This window comes from Pinus tabuliformis, chromosome 2_2, assembly GCF_031772625.1.
Source record: "Pinus tabuliformis cultivar Carrire ecotype Pingquan chromosome 2_2, CPIR1, whole genome shotgun sequence".
Lineage (NCBI taxonomy): Eukaryota > Viridiplantae > Streptophyta > Pinopsida > Pinales > Pinaceae > Pinus > Pinus tabuliformis.
This window is the reverse complement of record NC_142300.1, coordinates 415,324,840-415,345,550: the sequence shown is the minus strand read 5'-3', so window position 1 is coordinate 415,345,550 and position 20,711 is coordinate 415,324,840. Positions and strand designations below refer to the sequence as shown.

Here is a 20,711-nt window from a genome sequence, read left to right as displayed (position 1 = left end):
TTTAGACCTCTTTCCCTCACCTTAGGTTTGTGCTCTAACTGTTTTACAGGCTTGTTGGACTCTTCTTGTAGCAAAATAGAAAATCCTGTAACAAACTACAAACATTCCATTTCTCTCACCCAGTTCAACCATAAAAGTTTGGTTTAGAATCCTTGATGTAATAAAACATGTCTAAGATGTTGATGGTGGAATTTAGAAGCATAGAGACCTCACAAAGTTACCTATATATGTTTTTACCAATTCCTTTTTGTGTTATTTTCGACAATTAGGTTTCAAATTTTGAATCCTTTATTTCTAGAAAGTATGTTTTTCATTCATTACAAGTAGCATAGGTGTGCATGCCATTTCATTTTCTACAAGTTATTTCTAAAAATCTACTTTCATGTAGCATAGATTAGTCTAACAACTTAACCTGGTATATTTTCATCTAACCTTAACTTCTACACCTACCACCTATATGAGAATTGAAAGAGGAAGAAGATGGTGCCTGGTGCACATACAATACCAACCCCTCTTAAGTTTGTACGAAACTCAGGCCGATAATTAAAACAGAGACCCTTGGAGTTACAACATTGTTGCTCCAAGTGTTGATGTTGCTAAGTTGATTTCAAAATCTTCACTTGGAATTTCTATCATTTGAACTGCGACATTTGAGTATGTATTTACTTTGATTTTATTTGGATTTGTCTAAGCTACGAGGTTAATGGGATTTGTATGTGTTCCCTTTTCTTCCACTTGAATTTTCACACATGATTTTATTATTATTATTATTTATTTATTTATTTATTTTATTTTTTTGTGATAGTTTTTCCAACTCCTTTTTGCATATTTTGCATTTCTTTTTGGTTTTATTGAAAAATTACTTTTGAGATATCTTTCATGTCTTCTGGTGTTATTAAATATGGCTCCAATGTAACATGTTGTAGTGCTATCTTTTTCCTCTTGTCGGAAAATGTCAAAAAATTCATATTTGTGTTTAAGATAAAGGACCCCCAAGGTGAAGCCAAAATACTGTCACTATCATCACAAAATAAATATTTAATGGTGAATTGTGAGACAAAAGTATGGTCCCCAACACTCAGTTGTAAATTACTTATGCCATATTGTTTTTCATCCCATCTATTGTTTAAATTATATTTGACTCAAGAACCACTAATTGGTTAGTAGATTATGTACCAACATAATTGTCATTTTGAGTAGGAGAAATGGAGATAATAACATCTCTTCCTGCAATTTTTCCTTGGATTTTAAATAGTGAAAAAACAACTTTGCTAAAAGTTTTAGGAAATCTGTCATTACTAGTCTCTATTTTACTTTTCGAAGTTTGTAATGATTGAATGTACAAATACTCACTTCTTCAATATTTCTTTAATTTAAACTTAATGTATCCCTTTTAAATCCTTTTACTTTTATTATGGTGAAGTTTTTATTAACAATGTTAGATAATGACATTTAATTAATTGATATTAACCAATTTGATGTGTGATTCTTGGTCAAAGCCTTCCAGTTGATTTTCTTTGAGATTATATTTACCCACAGGTTTGATATTTACAGTCAAGAAATACCCTTGACTCCTATGTAGACTGACAAGATTTTCGTGAATACTTTCCTTGAACTATCACACAAAATAGGTAGCAATGGTGGTGGTGTATCTACCCACAATAATTTTGATGACACTGATCTATGATATGAACCAACAAAATGAAGAATCCTCAGTGACCATGTGAATGAATGGATGTCATGATGGTAATTATTTACTATCGATTAACCAATATCTCTGAGTAATTTTGGGAACATGTGCTTGTTATACTAAAATTTTCTAGATAGCCAAACATCACAAACACATCTTGATTTTCTTAGTGAGATCTACTAACAAGCTTTGTCAACTTATATTTTGGCGTATTTTCTAAGAAAGAGTGCTTCATAATTCCAATATTACAATACTATGGTTCAAATTTTTCATTGTGTTCATATATAATAATAATTAGATTGATTTTTAAATAGGGTCGACATTAGATTAAAAATACTAACGTTTACTTTATATGTTTACGTGAGATCTACCTACCCCATACTGAGTTGTAAACCATACTATTTGCCCATAATATTATAACAAAAACCTATTTACAAATTTAAAATTTCTATAATAAACTTATAATTTAATTTTATTAAATTAAATTAAATTAAATTTAATTTAATTTAATTTAATTTAACCTAACCAAACCATATGAATTGTAATGTGAAGTAGACTCAATCTTCTTGGTGCAACTAACACTAACATTACTCGAGTAGGGAGTAGAGTCTGCGCCGACTGAGTATGTATGGCCCAGATAAGTGATAGAATTGTGAATGGAATAAGGAAATGACGGTCACCGAGGAAAATGCACATCGGTGGCCCTTTAGCCTATGCGATATCACATGGAAGTTGGAAAACGCACGCGCGGCTTTTTCATATTTTTTAAATTACGTGTTATCACTAATGTTAAGGGCAGTGCCACGTAAGCTTTAAAATGATTTTTAAGGATAAATAAACCTAGGATTATTGACCATGGACTAGTCATGCAATGACCTTCACCCGCAACATAACATCTGGAAGGTTCGTTTAAAAAAATAAACATAATATAGCTGAATTCACAAAAGTACTTCGAGAAGTTTCGTTTAAATGAATTAATATAGAATAGTTGGGTTCACACCACGATCATCTAAATAGGTCATCCAATACGTCATTCACTCCACGTGGATAGCAATTACTGGTGGGTTATAACATTTCATATTTTTCTTCTTTCTTAAAATAAAGTCAATAATTAAGTGGGTAAATGGTGTTTTTATTTAATAATTTTGTTGTTGGGACGGTCGCTCGCACTATAAATTACCCTGAGACCAATTGAGCACCGCACACGAAGATTTAGAAGAAAAACAGAAGAGTTGAGACGCGAGGAACTGTTGTTGAGAAGCAGAAAAAGAGATGGCGGAGGGAAACGTGTTTGCATGTCACTCTACAGAAGCATGGCGCTCCAAGTTACAGGAGGCCATCGATACTAAACGTCTGGTAATTTTTCCTTTCCAGTGTCTGCATCGTTTCTTTGTTTTTCCTTTTTCGGTAAATTTTGTTAGTGCGCTCTGTGTTTATGCTCCTGGAATCGAACCCTGGTGGGTTGCTCGTTCGATTTAGGTAATTCTGTGTGTTTTAATATCGCAAACAAGATTATTCTTATTTCAATATTTTTAGTATATATTATGGGTGAAGATCATGGTGGTGAATTTCCAAATTGGGTTGTCGTTTGTTTTAGGGAAATATGTGTGTTTTTTTCAGTTGTTTTAATATTCCAATCAGGAATTTTTTTATGAGAGATTTTTTCGCTTAAATCACACCATATTTCATATGGTTGGATTTTTATGAGAGATTTTTTTGCTTAAATCACATAATATTTCATATGGTTGGAGATTATAGTGGTGAATTTGCAAATTGGATTTTGCTTAGTTTTTGGGAAAATTTAATTTTGGTAGAAAGGTTTTACATAATTCCAATCTGTTATGGAAATTTCTATTTATTGAAGAAAAGAACTGTTAGGCCGTGGTTTGGGAATAGGGAGGTTCCGGCTGGTTTGCGTTAGGGCGGGAATCCTCTGTGGAATTTTTTGTTTTATTTATTTTTGTGTTTTTTATTTTAGGGAAAAGCACTGTTAGCCTGGTTTACTGCTATTAGGGTTCCGGGCTGTGGCGAGTTAGAATACACATTTTTTATGAAAAGTTTTATTTTTCTTTAATCTTAGGGAAAAGAACTGTGGGGGCCGTTGTTTACTGCTAATGGGGTTCCGGGCCGGGTTGCATAGAGCAGAAAAGAGGCTTTGTTGATCTTTACCTCCAACCATTTTATGAAGGGCATTTCATTTTTGGAAACGGAACATCTATCGTGATTTGAAGTTCGATTGTAAAGGGGATTTGAAGTTCGATATGTAAAGGGGATGTGGTTTTAGATTAGGCATACATGTACAGTCGGTTGAGAGGACTGTTTAGATATACAGTTTGTCGGGAATGAGGAAGGGCGATTGCGTGATCATGAAGTTTATGCATCGATGTTACATGTGGTGTATGGTCACTGGGGATATAATGTTAGATTCTTTGTTGTCTCAATTTTTCATTCAAGATTATCTCTAAAAATAAATTCCCAGGCTTTATAGTCATTAAATATAATGTATTTTTTTAATTGAAGAAATGGTGTCTGCCTTAGCTCATAGGTATATATAGTTTTGTTTGGGATTGAAATATACATAGTCTTATTTGCGATTGGAACATAAGACATGTAATTATATATATATTTTTAATTGAAGAAATGGTGCCTGGCTCAGCTCACAGGCATATATGTATATATAGTTTTGTTTGAGATTGAAATATAGATAGTTTTATTTGGGATTGGAACATACCTGTAGAGACCAAATTTCTCACTACATTATTAATATTATATACTAATCTGTATAATTAATCTCATAATACAAATGAGATGATATTAACTTGTGAAATGCATTTAAACACCAAAATTTCCTCCAAAATCAAAGGGTTTAATGGTAGGTAGCCACTTGACCTAGTCAAACACATTTAAACACCAAGATATGCTTTAAAATCGGAGGTACTAAGTTGGTATAGTCTATCACATTCAAAATTTCCTCCAAAACCAGAGGGTCTAATATTTTGGACGGTCGAATGGGGCCACTAACGTGGCATAGTCAAATACATTTAAACACCAAGATCTTCTTCAAAATCGGAGGGATTAATTTGGCATGGTCATTTACATTCAAAATTTCCTCCAAAATGCGAGGGTCTAATAGTGACCGCTAGCTTGGCATTGTCAAACACATTTAAAGTTTAAACACCCAGATCTCCTCCAAAATCGGAGGGTCTAATGATAGCTACCATTCTCTTAAGCTTAGAGTCCTGTCAAGCTGAAGGATCCGCATCCGGTGTTAAGCTTAGAGTCATGTTAAGCTGAAGGATCCGGATCCGGTGTTGACTTCCATTATCTCTCAGCCTTGGCCGTTACTCTGAAGAAACTACTCTGACATTACAATTAGTTTGCCAATCCGACGACATTACAACATAGTTTTATTTTCTGATGTCGAACTTAACAAATGGGGTATACTTATTAATAAATAGAAGCTGACACTGAAAACTTGGTTTCTTGTAGGTTCCTTAATAGGGTTCTCCCAAATACAGTGTGAGTTTTCTGCCTGGAACTCCGTCTAGGCTAATTACAAGTTTTCTTTTATTTATTTTCAAACATCGCATGTTCATTTAAATGTCTCCCTTAAATCTTTCCTTTGTTAAAGAAATCCCCTGGTTATCAATTAAAAGGATCAAATTTCCTTTGGTCTTGTAGGGTTGGCTAGAATTACCTTAAAGAAGTATAATTATTGTGATTTATAGGAGGATAACAATTGAGGCTTGAGAGATTTTTGGCAAAAGAATGTTTTATGACTTAGTTTTTTCTTTCCCTAAGATATAGCTTCATTCAGTTTTTTGTCCTATCAATCAGTTTTTTTCCTATCAATTAGTCTTTTTCTTAAGCCTTAGCTTCAATCCGGGTGCTTAGCTTCTTTGTTGAAATTACATGTGGTCTATTCTATTTTATTTGCTGATTACTCTGGACCTAACTACTGGTATATGTACTTGGACTTTTTAGAACCATTCTCATATTTGCACTGCAGGTCTAGGTGCTGTTATATATACGTGGACTTACTGGAAATAGTGCATATCGTTTGCTGTGTTCAGGTGGTAGTTGATTTCACTGCTACGTGGTGTGGACCTTGTCGAATCATCAGTCCAGTGTTCGTGGAATTGTCGAAGAAATTCTCAGAAATATTTTTCTTGAAGGTCGATGTGGACGAATTGAGGGTACAGTCATTTAATCACTACCCTATAAAGTATTGGTTGGAACTTGGATAGATATTTGAAATAGGATATTTTTGTCTGTGATTTTCTCTTTCCCAAATTTGTTGTTCTCTTTCCTTTGGTAAGAGAATTTTATGACAGGAAGAAGGGAAATGAGGAATGCTTGTTTAAACCAAATCAGATGTGTTACCTGGCACGTTCGTTTTTAGTATTTCTAGGAGAATTTCATGACAAGTTCGTAAATGAAAAATGAATCAGATGAATCAATATAGAGCAGAGTCCAGATTAATGAAAGCTTTTCTGAGTATTGCAGAGTCCAGATTCATGAAAGCTTTTATGATTTTGCAGGATGTAGCTCAAGAGTGGGACGTGGAGGCCATGCCTACATTTATCTTTATTAAGGATGGAAAGGCTGTGGATAAGTTCGTGGGTGCAAATAAGGCTGAACTTGAAAAAAAAGTAACAGCTCTTGCTACACAAGAAGCCCTTGTTACTGAAGCCTAGTGCTATTTTGATATGCTATATGTCAGTATTGCTTTTGAATTACCGGTGTGGATGTACTGCCAATGTTGGAATTGGCTAAAAGATCATATTGCCCTCTGTATTTAGCTATTAGCTCTTTATACTCGTATTAAATATCAATTATTAAAGGCGTTGTTACCCTGAGGCCCAGATTATCTATCTGGTGTTAGATATGATGAATGAGGATACTTATCGACAGTGTTACTGCTTTCCTATTATTATGTGTTTTGGAGTTTTTTAGGGGTTTGTATTCAGCTAAACATGGACCCATTTTATTATGTTTTTGTTTTGGGTTTGGTTTTTTTAATTTTTTTTATTCTATAAATAGATTTAATGTTCTGAAATATATAGAGCATTATATTTAAATTTAGAGTTTCAAGTTTGTAATTCCAATGATTTCAAATAATAAATTTGAGATCAAAATATGCCAAAACCATTATCCTATGAAAATTACACCATAACTTATATATGGTTAACATATTTTGTAACATTTTCATATATTTTGTAACATTTTCATATTATGGTGTACATATTTTGTAAACATAACTAACATTTCAATTATAACATTTTCATAATATGGTATACATATTTTGTAAACATTACTAACATTTAAATAAAATGCATCAATTTTTAATCAGGTATTTCTGGATAATTTATTTTAAAGATGTTTCAATTTAATAATAAAATAAATAAAAGTTAAATATTATAAATATTAAAAAAAATATTTATATTAAAAATGTACATTAAAATAGTTTTAATTTCATTTATTTAAACTAATTTTAATTCAATGATAAAATTGAAAAAATATAATATTATACATATTTAAAAAAAATACAAATTTTCAACCTTTTAAATTAAAAAACGAATCTTCTATCCTAAAACATTTCCCCTTTTTCTAACTGATTCTATATGTTGTGGAGTTCCCGAGTCTTTTCCTATTTGAAACTGATTCTTATTGGAATCAGATATATGTGGTTCTTTATCACTCAAGGATTTCATAACTATTTTATATCTTCAAGTATTCTTTTTTTAATCTATCTTCTTTTTTAATCTTACTTTTTTTTTAAATCTTATTGAAAGCCATATCTGTGGGAGTTGTAAGTCACTTTTATGCTCTATTTTTATTATTTGTTATTTGTGAGGATACTCTATGTTATATTATTTTATTATTAGGAGTTGATTTTTATGTTTGTTTTCCAATATTTTAAAGGCTACAAGTTCAAAGGAGGACAAGTTTATGTTTTTGGCAAATTGTGTGTTGATTTTTGTCATTTTTAATACTTCAAAGGAGAACAAGTTTAAAGAGGACAATTTTATGTTTTTGACAAGTTGTGTTTTTTATTTTAATATTTCAGAGGACAAATTTATGTTTTTGAACAAATTGTGTAATGCTCTTTTTTAATTTAATGGAAGGTAGTCAACTAGAAATGGTATTTGTTTTTGTTTCTTGTTTTTTTTTTTAAATTTAATTGAAGGTAGTCAATTATAAATGTTTTTTTTGTTTGTTTTGTGTTGCATGTCATATTTTCTCATTTGCTAACTATGATTCCTTGTATATTTGTAATGGTTTTTTTTAATTTAATGGAAGGTAGTCAACTAGAAATGGTATTTGTTTTTGTTTCTTGTTTTTTTGTCAAATTTAATTGAAGGTAGTCAATTATAAATGTTTTTGTTTGTTTGTTGTGTTACATGTCATATTTTCTCATTTGCTAACTATGATTCCTTGTATATTTGTAATGGTTTTTCTTAAAGTAAATTTTTGGATTGGAAGTAGTCCAATAATTATCATTGGCTAAATATGCTTGCTTGTATACTTGTAATGAGGTAGAGAACCTTTCATGGTATCTCTTTTTGTTGCATTCTTGGCCTCCAATTTGGCTTGGGTTTGCAAGCTTAGGCCTTCCCCTTTACATTGCATGTCTTACCTATTGTGTGCTTCCTCTTACCTTTGGCCACTAAAGAAGAGGTCAATGTGCATGACATCCAAGATAGGAAGAGGTGAATGGGCATAATATTCAAGATAATTCAAGATTTGTTTGGGAATATATGGGCTTGTCTAAGGATAATTGTTGCTTATCACCCTTGGCCTTGAGGAAGCTCAAGCCTAACTAAGAAAGGAGGAAGAGACATAGAACATCTATGAAAAACATAGAAGGAACTAACCTCTTGTGTTTCTCATGAAATCTAGTAAGCTCCTATTTTAGCTTATGAATTGTTTGCATGTTGTTTTCAAGACGCTGCTCACACATATTCATCATTTGTTGAAGATATGGATTACATCTTAGGGGAGGTAGAGTAGTGAACTCTAGTTAGGGTAAATTAGTAATGGCCCTCATACCTCCACCCTTATTTGCATGTATGATCATCATAATGACCTATCACCAGTTGTCCATCAAAGTCTGAAAAGTCCTTTTGCATGTGCACCTAAGCCATAATATGTGAGAGTAAATGAGGTGGTTTCACTTATGTCCTATTTGTTGCCTTATTGTGTGTTTTATTTCCCGGCATGGTGTTAGGGCTCCTTTAGTCTCAAGGGCTTAATGATGCCATGGTAGCTTTCCATGAAAATGTGGAATTCAAGTTCCATGGTAGTGATCCAGGAGAGAATATCAATGCTTCCCATAGAAACAAAATCTTAGATCTACATCCTTTTTAATAAGGCAAAGACAAAAACAATCTCATCAAAATTAGCCTCAATTGTTGCAAGCAATTTGTGAGAAGTAGGAAGGAAAATAGCATAAGTGTGGCATTCTTATATTGCGTCAATGGTACCTTTGTCTCTTAGATCCCCTATCCATCATGTTGCATGGAAGATCACAATAGATGAGGAATTGTAGTTTGATATTAGATTCACATAACATACCTAGTCATACAAGGACATTCTCATTTGCATCATCTCTAATTTGATCTCTCTCTCAAAGAGCTCGAACTCCATTGTCAATATCATGCCAAGGATGTGCAACAATAAATTTATACGAAAAAGATGAAAGCATTCTTTGTTTTGGAGGTGCATCATGAAGGAGTGTGCCCACTCAAGTAAATGAACTTGTCTGTTCATTCTAGGGTTTATTTATTAACATGACATATACTACCTTGGATTAATCACTGAGTTGTAATGAATGTGTACATACGATATTTAGGCTTGTGAGTCTATGCTTGTGAAGGATGTGCAACAATAAATTTATACAACAAAGAAGAAAGTATTCTTCTACATACCCATTTTGCGAATTCCCTCTAGTAAACATTGTAAATATTCCTTGTAATTATTTAGCCACAATTAACTTGTTGAAAGAAAGGGACACATATTTTAGGATCATGGGGAAGGTGATTGCTTGAGAAATTTGGTTGTTTTAAATGCTAGTAAGGGAAACTCATTGTTGTGTTTAATGGAGTTGGCCGTATTATTAGTTTGGCTGACAACAAAGACATGTCCATGTTTTCGTTGGGCAAAAACTACTAGAAAAAAAAGGAAAAAAATTAAATGAGAGGATGGGTTGCATTGTCCAAGAAAGGGGTTCACGTAGGTCACGAAGTGAGAATTTTTTTTCTCGTTGAAAGGATGAGGATAAAATATCCTTAGTGATTTAGAACCACAATGAGACGTGGATATTGAAAAAAAAAGTTTGTGAAAACATAAATTTTTCATTCGTTCAAGCATAGTGGAGTAGTAAGAAATAAAGCATCATGGGATTGAGAGGACTGGTTGTGAAAATAGTATTCAAAGGAGAACACTTTGTTGATAGCCAACTGAGGAACCCAAAAGGACTTGCTAGCCAAATATCATAGAGCAGCGGCTTGCATAACGTTGAGGAAACCACTGGAAAACTTGTGGATTGATGAATCTATTAGCCCAGAGAAAGAGACACTCATGTATTTTGTGAGCGCCAATGAACACTAGATGTTGCCTTGGGGATGAAGAACTAGTGCTTGACTCACCGAGGAAGTTCCTAGAAAAGGTGATCTATGTACTCTCATGTTAGTTTATCTAGCTAATGAATCTTCCCATATTAAAGTGGAATTTCTTCTCTTGAAAGTGAATTTTAATATTGTGTTAGAATCCTTGTATTGATTTTGGTTGTATTCTAAACTACTTAAATAACTGGTGGGTGAAGGTGGTATAGTCTTAGGCCACCCTATTTAAGCTAATATGATTGGTTGTTTCCTCTAATGATGCCTATTGTGTGTAAATGAAGATGATATTTAGCATGATCATTTGTATAGTTGGTGGGTGAAGGTGGTGTAGCCTTGAGACACCCTATTTCAGTTGATACTATTAGTTGCTTCTTTGAAAGGACTCATCCTAAAGCTCTGAAATTTAGCTGACGGGTGACAACTGCAAGAAAGAATTGACTATATTTTGTCTATGGATGGGTAGAGAGTTAAAGTCCCACTTTCAATTGTTAGTGTATTTAGCTATATAAGATAAGTATTTATTACTTGCGTTTGAACGATATGTATAGGTTTATTGTATTGGTTGCATGCTTACGCTGTTAATTAGGAATGTGGAATTTCTATGTGAAGGAGGAATGTTGGTTCTCTGTATAAACTTACGAGGAATGGTTGAATTTTTGTATATGTTGAGAGTTTGAGTACTAGCCACTTTTAGTGATGAGGAGATGGTGAATCTCCGTGTTTAATTCATTAAACATGTTGGATATGAGTCGCTAGCACGTATTGTTATTCCATTATTTTCTCTGTGTAGGTGAGCTATGTTGAATGGAAAGAAATGCATGATCATGTTGTGCTTGGGAAGCTAGTTTGAATCCTTTGTGATGTTGAGAAGTTAACTTAGATGCACGTTCTTTGTGTATTTTACTGGGCAAGTTAATGGCATGAGTTTTACTTTTGTCTCAATGAATTCTGGAAGTAAGATGTTTGTGTATTTCAACGAAGTTTAGCTGAAGTTTGAAAGCATTGAATTCATGGATTTCATGGCGTTGATGCATTGGGAATCATTGCAAAAGCTTGAAGTTCATGTTTTCTTAGGGAGAAAAAATTTCTAAGTAAAATGCTTTGCAAACAGGTCAATAATTGCATGTGGGACCTGCTAGGTCGAGGGTGGGACTGGAAGTAAAGTGGACTTATCAACTAGTCGGGTGGGGTACACTAGTTAGGGTTGGGTTGAATGGCCCTTGGAGTAGGTAAGGTTGGTAGCTTAGTAAGGTCTATCAACTAGTTGACCAAGTCGGGGTTAGTGCCCCAACCAATGTTGCACCTTATTTTTTTGGCGAATGGGTCAATTGTCGATTGTACACAAATGCTCTTGTTTGACATGGATTTGTCCATGGTCTAGCATAATTCTTAGACCTTGGCCAAAAATCCAAACAATGGTGAGGCTACTTTGTTAAAGTCCTTAACAAACCTCTTATAATATCTAACTAAGCCCAAGAAACTCCTAACATCCCTCTGCTTTTGAGGAGTAGGGACCCTTTTTATGATGCAATTTTGTTTGAGTCCACTTGTATTCCCTCCTGAGATATTGAATGGAAAAGGATAGTCCCTGCATTCATTAAGAATTCACACTTCTCAAGACTAAGAGAGAGGTTCATTTCAATGCACATCTACAGGACTTTCCCCGAGTTAGAGAGAGCCTCCAAGAAGTCATACCCATAGGGAGTGAAATCATCCATGTAGATATCTATAGTCATGGACTAGCTCAACAAATATGCTCAGAACGTCCCTTTGAAAAGTGGCAGGGGCACTACATAATCCAAAAGGAAGGACCCTATAAGAAAATGTACCCCAAGGATAGGTGAATGTAGTTTTGGCTTGGTCCTTAAGGTTGATCTGGATATGATTGTAACCACTGAATCCATGTAGAAAAGAGAAGAACCTCTTCCCTGCAATACCATCTAAATATTGATAAATGAAAGGTAAAGGGAAATTGTCTTTCTTGGTTTCTTTGTTTAGCTCTCTGTAATCCCCAAAGATCCTACACTTCCATTCTTATTTGGGACCAAAACTAGAGGGGACACCCACTCACTATCTGAGATGGGGTATATGAACCCTATGTCCAGCAACTTTTGCAATTTTTCCTTTACTATGTCTTTAAGGGCTGGGTTCATTCTCCTCTGAGGTTGGCACACAACTTTTCATCTCTCCTTGATGTAGATGTGATGAGTACAAAATGAAGGATGCACCCCTTTAATTTATTTGTAGCTCCAAGAAAAGGCATCTAAGTGATCTCTTAGCATTTTGTACAACTTCTCTTCTTGGTTGGCTAAGAGAGAGGAGTTAATCTTCAAGGTTCTAGATGGACCAAATTCTACAATTTTGACATGTGAAGGACTTGGGTCCACTAGGAATAACTTAGTCCAAGGATTACCCTCAGATTCCTTCACAAGCTCATTAAGAGGCATGGTATTGGGGGGTTGGTTATGGAGGATTTGGTCAATGAGATCATATTCATCAAGTTTCCTCCCTCCTATAACAACATCTAAGGTACAAATTGGATGGGATGTTGTATGATACACTTCATCTTCCTCCTCCTCCTCCAACCATAGGGGTAAGTCATGCTGAATGGGTGATTGAGTAGGAGGGTACAATACCAACTATTTGGATAAATGCCCACTCTTAATGGTCATGTTCCCAACCTTGCAATTATGTAAGCATCAGTAGTGGCTATCCATGGTATTTTAAGGATGAGAGGATAACCATTGAATTTGGCTTTGGGTTGGAGAACTAGGAAGTCAATAGGATACTCCCAGGGGTCAATAGAGACCATTACATTCTCAACAACTCCCTCGGGAGCCACTGTGGACCTATCTACAAGTTGCAACACTATAGTGGTCTTTTTTAAGGAGACTTGGACGTTTACCTGTAGCATGGTCTCTTTAGTCATCACATTGATGGCATCCCCAAGATCAATCAAGGTTTGAGGGACAATGACGCCATCAACGTGCACATCTACCACATGACTTTCAGGATCTAGATATTTTGGGGAAAACAATCTCCCCAACATCAAATCAGATAAGTGACCAATAACATTGATGGTGGGGGTGTCTTTCTTTCTCCTCCCAAGATGTTTAAAACATTTCTCTTTGATAAGCTTATTGTAGATGGTAACATCCTTGATAGCTTGGAGGAGGAGAATTTTAACACATAGATTCTTCAATTCTCCCAACAATTTAGTCTCTTCTAGGGGGTGCTGGTTAGAAGGATCAATATCTCAGGAAAAGGAGGTGGATTTACTTGAGGGTTATTCTCTTTCTTTTCCTCTTCAAGCTCCTCATGTGGAGATGGAGGTTGGTTATTTGGGAGCACTCTTTTAGACCTGAGGTTGATTTATTGAATCTCCATAGAATAGGTAGGGTAAGATGTCTCTCCACTATAGACCTGTTGTGCCTGCTTTTTATTCAGGTTCGGATTGGGTTACATAGGCATATGAGGTTTCTTAGGTGAAACAGGATGAGTGAGTTGTGGTTGAGATGGAGGTGGAGGCAGTAAAGTAAGAGGTTGGTTGAGTTGATGCCTCCACCTGTGTGATGGGTTATTCCACTAAGGATGTGGAGAAGCATATGGTTGAAATGGTTGATTGACAGGTTGGGGAGGATAATGAGGTGCATAAGGCAAAGAAAGAGGTGTGGACCGTGATGGATGAGTGGAAGAGTACCAAGGCATAAAAGGTGCATTCTAGTTGGGATGGTAGTAAGAGTAGGATGCACCTTGCATGCCTTGCAGATATGGTCGAGGTCCTTGAGGCCTCCTTTGATTGATGAAACATAGTTGCTCAACCCCACCTTCTACCCCTTGGTATACAAATTTCAACCCAAGAAAATAAGAACACTTATTTGTGGCATGGTTTTCCTCACAAATTGAGCATACCTCTATAACATTTAATGGACATTCATTTATGGGGTGCCTTCTAATGCATTTAGGGCAAAGATAGCTAAGGCCCTTTCTGTTTCCTCTGGTCTCCTCTTGATCTGCATGGTATCCATTTGTAAAGAAAAGGTTTGCAACATTTCACTTTTAAAGTCCTCCAACATGATTCCAATTTCATTCTTGATGGATGATGTGGAGGGAGAGGAACTAACCAAAGCTTGACTAGCCCTACCCTTCTTCCTAGTGGCCGTATAATGGTTTTTGAACACAGTTTTGATGTATGCATATGGTAACTAATAGATATCTCCCCTAGATAGTATATTGAGGGTTTCCAACATTTCCTCTCTGATTCCTCGAGGATGGACTAACTTGAGTGATTCAGGATCAAGGGTATATTTTTCCCTCCTATAGCTGAGATGGAATCTTTCCTCATAGCCTTCTATTGATTCATCAAGTCCAAGAGTCATTCTAAAGATTTCCACTTTGGTTTCTTTGGACCTACAGTAGTCCTTGTACTTGTTGTTAAAGGATTTCTTCATTTGAGCCCAGGTATTGATGCTGTCCCTAAGTAGATCAATAAACCAACACAAGGCTGCATCCTTGAGGGTATATGGGAATGACTTCAACTTATGGTCATCATAAGTATAGCCATAAGTTCTATAGACAACAACAAACTCAAATATAAAAGTATTAGGGTCCTCCGAGGTTAAGCCATGGAAGTGAGGAAGGGAAGTAGGGCTTATATTTTTTCATTCTAGCATCTCCATTAGTTTCTCTGATAGGGAAAGCCTCATTCCCGTTTTCAGCAATGGTGTGAGTATGTGGAATGGGTTCTTCTTATTCCCCAATAGGTTCTTCAAATATCTCAAGTTCTTCACCTAAGGGGTCTTCTAACTCCCCTGTAGTTAGAGAGGGAAGTTGAAAGTCACTGAAGAACAGTGAAGGTTGATTGTTTGATGGTGTGGGGGTATTTGGCAAGAATATTCCTAGAGTGTCTCTACTCCTGTGAGGCATGCAAGGAAACTTTTTTTATTTTATATGATTTTTTCAAAATTTAATGAAAAACACAAAGAAAATCATAAATAACATCTACCTAGACGCCTCCCTAGCAACGACGTAAAAAAGTGGTGAGCCCTTGTATTGCACGAAGAGTGCTGCAACTCCTAGAGGCTCCTCAACTCTATTTATCAACCTCGTGTTCATACAAAATTCGTGGTGAAAATTCTATATACACAGTGGATGGAATTCTACTCATGCCACACTTGATCATTAGGGATCCAAGACCATTCTTCTACTAAACTAGGGAAGATTAACCACTGAAAGCATGATTCAAATTCTAGTCCTACTGCAAAAAAAGTAAATGTTGTTCAAATCTAACTTGTAAATGTTTTCAACTTGTAAATGCTATTGAATCAATCCATGAGAGAACACAAGAATTATGCTAATTGCAAAAAGGAAAGCTATGCTAATTGCAATCAACCACCTAGCTATCAAATTCACTTGAAAACAGAAGCATATTCTACCAATTCACAATTCAAGAATTCGTGCATCACTTTTCTATTTCACACTTGCAGATTAAGTAATGTCCTAATTGGAAACTAATGTTATTTTCTCTTGTAGTAAAGGAAAAGGAATGGAGTGAATGCCCTACGTGGTACCTATGATCATGGAGTCCAAGATGGCGGGTTAACCTACTCCTATACTAAGCTACAATGGCATTACAGGCCAAAATAGGGGAAAAACAAGCTGCTACAGGAAGTTGCTACAAGATTCCTGTACTACTATAGGAAGTTTTTCGAGAGGGTTTGGAGGGTAAGGATGATGGGATAAAGTGATGGCAAGATGGATGAAGGTTGTGGGAAATGTATGGAAGGTGACTAACATCCCTAGCCAAACCTAACACTTCAGGAAGACCAGCTTTGGGCTAAGAGGCCTACTCACGTCGACCTAAAAACAAAGATTAATAACACTGGCTGGCATTCATCAAAAGAGAGTGGAGAAGTCCTGGATGGAGGTGGTGAAAATATCCCTTGCTTGTAGATCCAACAACTTTGCAACATCACATGGACCTGTTATTATTTTCATTTGCAAAATATTACAATAAATGGTGGAAAAGATGAGTTGAATTTGGAAACTATCTCACTGATATTAAGAAAATGATATATGCAATGAATTAATTTCTAAGCTACAACAGTCATATGTAAATCAAGATAAAAAATGTAGACTTTTCCAATAAATCATGAACAACAAATCACATAATGTTTTTGGGCTGCGATGGTGGAGTCCTCTAATCATGCTCCCATGAGAGAGATGAGATAGAGGCCACATTCACATACTTTTTGAGGAACTATACTCTACTGAAATGTAGCAACTAATCAAACATTCTAAGCTAAAAGAAGTATAAATACATAAGAGGGACCTTAGTTACTGGGGTTGGGCCCAAACCCAAAAGCTTCAACCCTCTAGACTAACTCAGTGATGGATCAAAATGAGACTTCTCATTATGATTCCAGAAATGTCAAATATATCATCGAAAATAGTAGTCACAAGTGCTTGAGCTTAATAGCATCTTAGCTACAACAAAACATTGAATCTTAATGAGTTCCTTAGCATGTTTATTTATACAGAAGGGTAGATACCAACAACTCCCTGGAAAATATAGATGTTTGTCTCCCAAACTCGTAAAAGGTGGATCTAGATCTTCCTTGAATTGTATTGGCATGGCTGCCAATGACCTCGTCCTGCTTGGCTACCAATGAACTCTAGTTGATGAGATATAGAATGGTGGTGTTTGTCTGATTGAAGGAGTTATGGAGGTGGACAATCTCCTAGAACCTCTCCTTGTTGTCTACTCCGAGCTCCTGCACTCAAATTATCTCAAAATTGCTCCAATTCTTGCATTTAAGAAATATTAGGCCACATGACATAGCAACACATCTTTTACTCGCACTAAGCATAATATAACAAAATTTGTAAATAAATGTGATAAATATATGATTTTAAAGCTGAAGGATGGCATTGTGACCCTTATGATATACCTATTGATGAGCCTCATCACATATCTGATCATGAACTTCTGAACCTCATTAGAGAATTATCAAGAATGTCCAATGCAAGGTAGTTGCAACAACACTTGTTAACCTATGCATTCATCAACCATTCAATCACTTATCAAATCATGAACAAGATCCATAGCAAGAGCACATCATATAACCATGCATATGACCAACATATAACCAACATAGAATTCATGAAAACCCAACCATAAGATAAACATAATAACCAATACAAGTGCTCATTAATCACAATAAGAAAATCAATTATATTAACATATGCAAAAGGAAACTAAGCAAACGACTTCCAAATACCACCCAACCGAAGATTGGGCTGAACCAAATCTCTCTTTCATCCAATCACCCCCGTACCATATTCCAAGCATGAATGTGGGATAATATGGGTTAAACTAAAATATAACCAACCAAGGCTTCTAGATGCCAAACCAAGACAACCCTCTACCATAGCGATTTCACCTAAACCAGTGCAAAAATCACTAACACAAAAATATATTTGATGCCTTTGACTTCCTTCCCAGCGCTAGAGGAATTTTCTTATCTCCACTCATCCATCAAGAGTTATAGGAGAAATCTCATCTCCACCCTTGACCCTTGGGATTTTTCCCGAGACAACCTCAACCAAGATCCAAGTCTACAAACCATCCAAAGCTTAAACCAAAACAAGGAACACAAAACACCATGGCTATCCAAGAAATGACAAGGAAAGGATAAAACTACTATCAATCCAGTAAAATCCCATGCCAATGACAACAAACATAAATAATAAACCAATGTATGAACCATTCATTTGAATCCCAGCATGATCCCAACATGCTAAATCTCACATGCGCATTGTTACCTATAAGCCACAGATATTTTATGCTCGTACTTGCTGCTATCCAAACTTCCTCATGTGCGCCCTTACTTTCCTTGCTTGTTCCCTCTCCTTTGTTGAACCTGATCAAAATATGAGAAAAAAATTTCAACTGATTTTTAGGTGCCTTTTTATCAATGATGTCTCCTTTTTCTTTCATTTTCCTTCATTTTTCTCTCTAATTTCTCTTGCAAGCATATTTGTGTCTCTTCATCTTCCTTTTCTCCCATTTTCCTTTATTTCTCATAATTAAATGCCAATTATTTACTGTTTTTCTTTGCCAATTCCTTTTCCAATTTCCATAGACTTTAATAAACCACAAGTGATGCACATTATGATGTTTTGTGCTCCATTAAGCTTGCAATACCTGTCCCGTGACCTTGGTCTTATTTTATTTACATGAAAAATTAACCAGGGGTTGTTACAAGAAGCCCAATTCTCTATAAAGAGTAATTCTAGAGTTGGGAAAGGAAATAATAGTTTACCAAAAAGTAGGGATTTGAATTCCTTTAGGGAAATGTTGCTTGTCCACTAATCCCAAATGAAATGGAAACATTGTCATGTAGTGATCATGTTAGAGGTTTCATTATCGCTCATACTCCTGGGAAAGGAAAATCACTCATGATACTTACTTTCCCAAAATGTATCTTTATTGGTTTCCAACATGCAAACCATTAATCATTTCCCCAAAAATCATGCTCCCTTCCATATTTTGTGCTCATCAAGAGAGTTCACATGAAAAAATTCCTATTTTAAAGGATTTGTAATGTCGATATCACATAGAGCACCCATCACATAGGTTTTTAATATTTAAAGCATAAAATGTTACAAGAGTGGCATAAGAATGGAAGTATGTTGATACCAAGCGACTTCGTTTTATGTGTTCACCAATGAAGGCAATGCCAAAATGTATGAAGAGACCAAGTAAACCGACTCTTCAATTCTTGATGAATGCCTCATTATTCAGAGCCCTAAGTCAAAGGTTTGGAATCTAATAATGAGAGTGACTATAGGGCTTGGAATTCTACTATCCAAGACTTGGTTTCATAACAATTTTGAAAGATACTTCAATGCACTATGCTTGGCAAGACCAATCTTTGTTGATCACATTTTGAAAATGAAGAAACACTTGATTGAATTCCTTGAGAAAAAAAAGATTTCCAATCCTCCAATAGGAAAAATATGTATTTTCCAAACCCTTATTGGGAAAATCATTTTTGGAAAAAATCGATAAAAAATTGGCATTTTTTAGAAAACATCAATAGAAAGGGTTAAACCGTTAGCAAATTAGAGAATATATCCTTTTAGTATTTTCATAAAAAATTTTGGTTTGAACTTCATTTGAAATGTTCCTTATACCATTGCAAAGGTCACATCAAGCTCTACAACGTTTTAGCTCTAAGTTTTCCTTGATTTCGCACCATTTCAAAAATTTGGAATAATTGTATAGTATGGAAAATTCATTTACTATTTTCATAAGAACTTTTGATTTCATCCCTTCTTTTGAGAATTATTTATACTATTCAAAAAGTATCGCTATGATATACTTTTTTTTTTTTTGTAAGCTTGATGGGACTACATCTTCATCATGTCTAATATATCAACCTGATCGAGGCAGGGAATTGAACTAATGACTTCACATCAAGGAGTTCCTTAATAGAGCACCTGATAACCATATATCCATGACCCCGTGGACTAATATCATTTTTGATAATTTAACTTTGTTTGTTTCATATTTATGAAGGAAAGGAAATCAAGCTCAATGAAATGACTTAAATATTTAATTTTTAGATCAATAATTTATTTTTTCTAATGGTTTTTTTTAAAGAATATATTTATATCCCTAATATACATATTGTATAGGTATAGAAAAGGGGAATCATCTAGCATGAAAATAACAATTCAAAGGACGTATGGTGAAAACTAGGATATTCTATCAACTAACAAGGAACAACATGGGAGAAAAGATGAAGAATTACTAATTACACACATGGACATTCCAATTTTAGAAGTGGTTGATTACTAAAGATAGAATAGGAGTTCAATTGGAGCATACTATGCCTAAGTTAGAAAAATAAAATTAAAAGATGTATGCATGATATTGCTAAATAAATAACAATAAGGTGAACTATTTAATCAATAAAATATTTATGACGTTAAGCATGCACAAATTGAAGTTTTCATTTAATTGGAGATGTGGTTGGATGCATGACATTTTTCATGGTATTTTTTCAAGACTTTTTCTCACTTAAAATGCAAATCAAATGAGTAGATTGCATGTATTTTTACAAAGTCATTTTTGTCTTATTTCATAATTAGATTAGTTCTACCTTATAAATAAGAAAATCAAATTGATAGAAATGGTATTTTGTCTCTAGAGAAAGGGAAGAAGGATTGTAGCTCAAAATAAGTGCAAGCTTGATTCTCATGTGGTCACTGAAAATTTTCACTGAAATTTTTTCTCTGTATTAATTCTTATTGGCGGATTATTCTACCCTTGAATTAATGTTAAAGACATTCAATAAGAATATCAGTTTTGCTAAGTTATCTTATGT

General features: G+C 34.8%; 2 protein-coding genes across 2 annotated transcripts in view; both read left to right on the top strand.

Annotated features, from left to right (window-relative positions):
• The first annotated feature begins 2,886 nt into the window (after positions 1–2,886).
• The window catches only part of LOC149193026 (thioredoxin H-type-like), a 48,723-nt gene continuing 30,898 nt past the window's right edge, over positions 2,887–20,711 (top strand). The window contains exon 1 of the mRNA XM_089404762.1: positions 2,887–2,955. The gene's annotated coding sequence lies outside the window, so the exon portion shown is untranslated. The remainder of the gene's footprint in view (positions 2,956–20,711) is intronic.
• Positions 2,907–6,533, top strand: LOC149193027 (thioredoxin H-type-like). The gene is made up of 3 exons (XM_089404761.1): positions 2,907–3,046; positions 5,764–5,886; positions 6,232–6,533. The coding sequence occupies exons 1-3, from the start codon at positions 2,963–2,965 to the stop codon at positions 6,385–6,387; spliced, it is 363 nt and encodes a 120-aa protein (XP_089260887.1). The 5' UTR covers positions 2,907–2,962; the 3' UTR covers positions 6,388–6,533.